Below are 7,862 nucleotides of genomic sequence, written 5' to 3'. Positions count from 1 at the left end.
CTTCCCCCACCCTTCCCCAAGCTCTGCTCCTCTGTTTACTTACAGGAGTTCCTGATTTCCTACCAGCAAAAGAAATCCATTTTAATATGTCCACGGCATTATGCAGCTGGACTAACCGGCAAACTATCCAACGTTACTTGGTGTGGAAGAGTCCGAAAAGCAAGCAGTAAGTACCAATTTATCAGTGTCCTAACTGTGTTTATTTTATGTAAGTCATGGAGCAAAAGCGCTTGCATACAGGGAGCGGGGACGCTAATAGCCGTTTCCCACCACAATTAGTTGGCACATTAAATGTTACGATGATGCCGAACGCTAAAATGCTAAAGCTACTTACCATTGAGAGACGTCTTGAAGTAACCTCTTTTCTTAGAAACGTCAGACAGTCCAGTCTCGGATCGGATTAGGAATCCAACACATACGGCTATATGTTCAAGGCTAATATGCTATGCCGTTCACAGCTAGTGGTGAGTGTGACCAACCACTCGCCACTGGAATAAATAAATCACGTTTTCACGGGAAAAACAAAATCCAAAGAAATCCAGCTGAATAGGTGCTGATTCTGGAAGAACTATGAAGCTTTGTGTGCTGGTTATTGTGTGTAGCTGCTCTATAGGAGTCCACAACTCAATACAAAAGGCTGAAAAATGAGCCTAATAGGTGCCCCTTAAGGTCACAGTTCATTTAGTCACCATCCCATCCAGGAATCAAATGATGTTGGCTTTTCATCAGCAGTACAAAATCAGTCATTTTGGTTGCGGGACGGGAACGGCAAAAAGTAATGCGACTATAAGGGTGTTATTTCATGAATGGACTGTAATAGTGTTTAAAAAAAACTAAACCGGTTTTATATGCTACAAGCTACTAAACTAATTTAGAAGGAAATTCCCTTGTCACAGTTGGCTCTGGAGCTAATTAACCGCTAATAAAGACGGATTACTGGAACAGTTTACAACAGCGGTCTACACCAAGGAGTGAAATTCCATGGATTTTTTTTTTTTTGTACATGGATACAAATTTATCAATGATCTATTTCAAAGCGAGGACAGTATGAATCTTGAATAATATTAGATGGCTCACCACTTTGCCAGTCCCAGTTTTCCACATATTCACGTCACTTATTCCAGTGTGCTTATGAAAGTGAAAATGTAAATAGAATCTTTTTCCATTCTTTTTCTAATTGACAATGAAGTTTAGAGATAAGGACAAGACTTTTTTCCTTGTGTGGTTCTTGCCAACTGAAACAAAAAGGTCCTGTCAATCAGCACTGCTGCTCGGACAAACAGGTTGATGACAATTATTTGTTAAAGAATGAAAAGATGGTGGATACAGTGCATTCTAGTAGACAGTGTTGCATCCATGAGTGCTACTGGCCAGGGGTGTCACATAGGGGTGCAAAAAATAGGTCATTACAAATACAATTTGACATGAGCAATTAACTAATAAATAAATACTCAACAAATGTTTTCTATCCCATTTCTTGTTTTTGCATTCTGAAGCGCTACTTAGAACCTCCTTTAGATGAAAATGTAAATTATTGCCAATTGTGATCAGGAGTGTATAACATTTCTGAAGAATTTAAATGATATTTCATGATAAAATCTCATTTTAGGTAACAAATTCTATTTTTTCCAGTGTTCAAGGTAGTTTAAAAGTATCTTATTATTATTATATAATTAAATGTATTTAATATAATAATTTATTTAACATAATATATAATTTATTATTATTATATATTTTAAGGTTCATTTTATTGTGTATCTTTTTTATCTATTTTACTTTGGGGACGCAAATGCCATGTAGACTATTTGTTTGCATGAAATGACAGCAACAACAATAGTTCCTTTTTTTATGGTATCTTTGATCCATCGTCTTTTTGAGGAAAACATGCCTTAATAAAACGCACAATACAAAGCTGTGCTACTTGACACTTAATGCATACATTTACTGAACATTGGACTGGCTTTGTGAATTTCTGTCTTAAGAATACTGCAAGAGGCGCACACACACACACACACACACACCTTTCAGCACCTTGATGCATCCTCATCACGTTAGTAGTACAGTCGTGTAAGTCCTCAAGTCCAGCACAGACAACAATGGACAAATGACTGGAAGTTATTGATGATTGAAAAACATGACATTAAAACATTTAAAAGCACAACATTTCATAACAAATCTTGATACATTTGTATACACACATCTTTGAATTATACATTTGACATTTGCATTCAAAATAATAATGCACATTTTTTTCCATAGTAAAAAAACAAAAAAAGACATCACACAAATTCCCTATTTGAGGTTTTTAGGCTCAATGAGTTATTAAAGTGGAATATAAAAGTAAACACAAAAGTAAACAAAGAGTAAAATCCTATACTGTATGGTTGATCGTGACTCCAGTAAAGTGATAATGGATTACAAAGTACTTCGAAAAGACACTTTGACCCAAGTCAATTTCCCCTCCACGAATGAATACACAGTATACGTCCATTCCCTTTGCCGCAACCGAGGTTCAATTCCTGAACAGTATAAAGTGATAGAGAATGGAATGCATGCACTGCAGCGCCAAATTCGGCTGTCATGTCATAAAAGGCAAGAAAAAAATATCGCTACTGTTCTGTTCAGTGTAACGGCATTAAATTACTGTTCAGAAGGTCACAACATGAATTCATATAAGCGCAACCCAACCCTGTAACCACCACCTCGAACTCGTAACGCCATATATGGATCATATATGTACCTCCAATGTGCTCTAACTCTGATCTCCTTTTGTAACCATAAGGGTCTTGTTGTTTCATGCATTTAAACATACATAACTCCTAATAAAACTACATAAGCTGATGGTTGATAACAACTACGAAAAAAATATCTCGCCAGGGGGGCGATGTGGTGTTCGCTTGAAAATGTTAGTCAAATACATTTTTTTCCTCAATGAAAGTGATTTTATGGTCCCCCTTTTATATTTGATCATATAGCCAACATTAAATGTGTGATCGGTAACGGCTGATTTCAGTCATGGAGGATCGTTTTTGGAATCAGCAGCATAAAACCCCGATCGGAGCATCCGTACTGTACTCCCTGGTCAATTGGCCCTGACAAACAGTCATTGGTAAGACTTCACCCATTGCTCTCCATCTAATACCCCTACCCGTGTTATTTGCTCCGGCAGTTTCATTAACCTCCTTATTCCCCAAGTCCGACATCTTTTAAATGTTCTATGCCTGAAATGACTGCAATAACCTGCCATAAACAAAACTCATCCCATTCATCGACAAATCATCATTTAAATGAATTTGTGCATAACTGCTGCATCTGTTTTTACATTTCTTGAATTCATCATCTGCTATGAGTTAACTAATTCACACATAATAATCTAATTTGTCTTTTATTTTGTCGAATGCCCCTTGGCCAGGTCGGAATTGCAAATGAGAATTTGTTCTCAATTGTCTTACCTGGATAAACACAGTTTGAATAGAAATACAATAAAACAAAGGTAATAACTTGACATGTTTATTTATCCCTTACTTTCATCATTTATATGTATTCATATGCATTTGGAATTGTTTTCGGAATGCAAAACTATAATAGGAAAACTATAGAAATGTGATTAATGTGTGGACTAATTGGATTTCCATGATTTCTTATGGGAAATAAAGGTTGAATTAGAGTATGTTTCAGTTAGAGGCAGACCTTCTGGAACGTATCGGTGACGCTAACCAAGGTCTACTGTATTTGACCTAACGACCATCGTTAGCTAGGCAACCCATATTTTAACTCTGCTGGTGGATATTCTTGTGATAAATCAGAATTTCCCTTATTTTTCTGAAATATTTCTCTTATTTCATAACTCAAGGTATCATTTTAGGTCTGTATCAATTGTACTTGTACTTTGGGAGTAATTATACTTAAAAAAAAAAACTGACAGCAGCAAATACACGGGGCTTTGCTCCAGTAGCAAGAAGATGCTAACTACCTTTTCCGATGAAATGTACATCTTGAGATCAGGTTTTCTAATTCAGACGTCCTTGAGAGATTTAACAGTCTTGGCCAAATTGCTGTAGAACTCGATCATGCTAGAAGGGAAGAAGGAGTCTACCACAGAGCGAGGAAGTAAGCCGCCAAGGTCTGTCTGGAAGAACGTGTACACCTGGGTCTTGTTGGGTTCCCTGCAAATAGAATGGGTACGGACGTTGTAGCATGGCGGTCCCAAAGCCACCTGCATCAGGACATGTGGGACGGTGTACTCACGCTGATATGGGGACACATATGCAGCCGCATGGATGGTTGAATCCCCTCACGTAACCAGACTGGGGGGGGCAGCCCTGATGACTCACATTAGTGGCTGTTGGGAAGTACATACAGTGGAGGAATTGAGCATTTCATTCCTGACCAAACACCAGACCAGTCATGTGACCATGAGGCACACATGAGTCCTGTCCCTTCAAAGAAGTACGGCAACCTCAACCCACTGTCACACAAACACCCCATTCAAACCTTTCCACCACAATGGGCAAGACCAAAGAGCTGACCTCAGGGACAACATTGTAGACCTGCACAAAATCCAAATGAGCTACCAAACCGTCAGTAAGATTGTAGACCTGCGCAAGACCAGAACGTACTACAAGACTATGAGCAAGATTGTAGACCTGCACAACACCTGCATTGACCACAAGACCATCAGCAAGATTGTAGACCTGCGCAAGACCAGAATGGACTGCAAGACTATTAGCAAGATTGTAGACCTCCACAAAATCCAAATGAGCTACAAGACCATTAGTAAGATTGTAGACCTGCATAAGACCAGAATGGATTGCCAGACTATTAGCAAGATTGTAGACCTGCACAAAATCCAAATGAGCTACAAGACCATTAGTAAGATTGTAGACCTGTAGAAGACCAGAATGGACTACAAGACTATGAGCAAGATTGTAGACCTGCACAACACCAGAATTCACCACAAGACCATTAGCAAGATTGTAGACCTGTGCAAGACTAGAATGGACTACAAGACTATTCGGAAGATTGTAGACCTGCACAAAATCCAAATGAGCTACCAGACCATCAGTAAGATTGTAGACCTGCACAACACCAGAATTCACCACAAGACCATTAGCAAGATTGTAGACCTGCGCAAGACCAGAACGTACTACAAGACTATGAGCAAGATTGTAGACCTGCACAACACCTGCATTGACCACAAGACCATCAGCAAGATTGTAGACCTGCGCAAGATCAGAATGGACGACAAGACTATTAGCAAAGTTGTAGACCTGCACAAAATCCAAATGAGCTACGAGACCATCAGTAAGATTGTAGACCTACGCAAGACCAGAATGGACGACAAGACTATGAGCAAGAATGTAGACCTGCACAACACCGGAACTGACCACAGGACCATCATCAAGATGGTAGACACATGAGATAAGAAAGAAGATAGTAGTGTGAATGGGTACGTACCATTTGAGGAAATGGCGCCATCTTCATGTTGCCTGATTAAAATAACGTCTACGAAGTCTCGTGGAGATATGATACCCATGGCTGCTGAGGGCGTGACGGTTCGGCAGATGGATATATCCTGCATGAGAGTCGGATAAAAGCTAAATTGTTTCAATTGTTGTAAAAAGTCATTTTCTATACTTTTTTTTCCTGCAGAAAACACATCTTTTTTACTTTTACTGCATGTTTGCGCCGTGGTTGAGTGGTTTTGTAATTACATAACAGCCATGAAAAAAACTGCTAGTAAAGCTGGAAAAACAAACACACCTCTGTGACTTGTTCCAAAAGGTCAAACTTTTTCACATTATTGTCCCAGCTGACTCTGCGTCCTTTCGGCACCGGTTTCAGACAATCCCAGACCTTCTCCAGGCTGCCATTTATAACACCAACCCCTTTATACCTGCACAGGAACATACACGTGATGACAGCAGGAATATACTTGATATTACATTCATTGCAATACTAAATGTTATACTATAATACTGTCGTTTGGATGCCATCATGCCGCCACGGTGGCGGCAGGGTGGCAGACAGAGGCATGTGGAGGCCCCGACAGATTTCCATACGCCAGAACAGAATTGCATGTACGCAGCGAATTTGCTTCAAATTTCCATGACCTCTGGGTACAGATATGCATATTTGCCCTCTCATCTTTCTTTCTTTCTTTCAACGACCGGATGTGACGTCACGGCAAACCCAGCAACACTAAACCGCCTAAAAATATTTCGGTTCTCTTACACATTCCCTTGGAACTCAGAGGAAGGCCGCCATGAGACCACCGTGTCATTCTGGGGAAGACAAGAATAATATTTCATCATTTTCTATTGAGCGCCAGATGACAACAGAAGCAGTTTGTTATGTTGAAAATAAATAAATAAAAATACGACAAAAGACAATCTTGCCCACGGGAAAAATATTAAATATCCACATATTAATACATAGAAAACATAGAAAACTAATACATGAGAAAAATAAGAAAAAATAAAGTTACATATAATAATTAAAATGGATGAATGCAATTAATAAATATAATTCAAAAAACGCAATATATTAATTTTATAAACGGTGACCACAAAAACTGACATAATAATTATAATATTAGTACACAAAATATTGAATTAGGTAATTAAAAATGAATAATCATAATAATGGTTAAAAAATATTATTATTATTATACAAAATAAAAATTACATAAGTTAGAAAGATTTTATATATAATTATTAAAATATGCTCAACTTCAATGTAAAATAGGGAAATGTGTGTTTATACAGGATTATGTATTTATTACATTATACAAAGTTTGGACCTATAATATACAAAATATATAATAATAATATAATATATATATTAACAGTAATTATACTGTACACACTACAGTAAAAATAAAAGATGTTACAAAAATAAAAAGATAAATCAAATTTACATGATATACAACATCCATATTTATTTGCATTATTTATTTTTAAATAATTATAATAAAAATAATTATTTACAGTTAAATGTAATCATATAAAATAATAAATGCATATGTAATGTACATTGTTTATTCGATTAATAGTTCAAAGTAAGTAATAATAATGTAAAAATTTATGAACTACTACTAAAAATTTGTAAAAAAAATCCGATTTCTTAAATCATAAAGAAATTCTATTATATTACATTTTTACGAATATTTTTTTTAAATAATTATGTAATATATGCATTTGTCGGATGTGTCCAGACTTCAGGGACAGCGTGTACTTTAATCGAACACTTGAACCTGCCATCTCTTGGGTCATTCAACAGAAAGAACTCACCCTCATCGTTGTAGTCATGTGAAAGTTTAAAGCGTCGGAGAAAAAGGTGGTAAACCTACCGATCGTTTGCAAACTTTCCAACCAGACGCATCGTTCCTGTAGCTCTGCAAACACTCCGCCACCTCATTCGCCTTGTCTTCATAGTCCATGACAGTTTAAATAAATGGCTGCAATATAAATGAGGTTGCTCCCCTCGCCTGTAAACGCGTTGTCAGCACACAGACTACATAAAGTACACTACCACTACAATTCAGTGTCGCTGTATTGTTGCTGTATTGTTACACAACAGTTCGACGAGGTTTTTCCTCAGGTGGGCATGTTTAACCAACCCGAAAATAGCATTAAGCTAAGCTAGTGTTAGCAACAATGAATGAAATGTGCCATTTCGGACGGACCAGAAGGTAAGTAATGACCAACCGGGACGCTCCTAGGAATCGGGTAATGTTCAGGGAATAAAATACATCGGTAACACGGCTAAAAGTGACAATTAAATATATGTTTTGCCATTTCGGCACGTAACGACGCTAATGTATACAAAACGCAACTTCCGGTGGAATTTTCAAATTAAAA

General features: G+C 37.5%; 1 protein-coding gene across 1 annotated transcript; it reads right to left on the bottom strand.

Moving 5' to 3' along the window:
* Positions 1-1,702: 1,702 nt before the first annotated feature.
* On the bottom strand, positions 1,703-7,837 carry stard5 (StAR related lipid transfer domain containing 5). The gene is made up of 6 exons (XM_058077846.2): positions 7,352-7,837; positions 6,235-6,284; positions 5,764-5,896; positions 5,458-5,575; positions 4,249-4,342; positions 1,703-4,166 (listed from the first exon to the last, which is right to left on the bottom strand). The coding sequence occupies exons 1-6, from the start codon at positions 7,439-7,441 to the stop codon at positions 4,016-4,018; spliced, it is 636 nt and encodes a 211-aa protein (XP_057933829.2). The 5' UTR covers positions 7,442-7,837; the 3' UTR covers positions 1,703-4,015.
* Between the last annotated feature and the right edge of the window lie 25 nt (positions 7,838-7,862).

The sequence above is a fragment of the Doryrhamphus excisus genome, linkage group LG1 (genome assembly GCF_037039965.1).
Source record: "Doryrhamphus excisus strain RoL-2023G ecotype Guam linkage group LG1, RoL_Dexc_Guam_v1.1, whole genome shotgun sequence".
Taxonomy (NCBI): domain Eukaryota; kingdom Metazoa; phylum Chordata; class Actinopteri; order Syngnathiformes; family Syngnathidae; genus Doryrhamphus; species Doryrhamphus excisus.
Note: the sequence above shows the minus strand (reverse complement) of the source record. Positions and strands in the feature narration are given on the sequence as shown.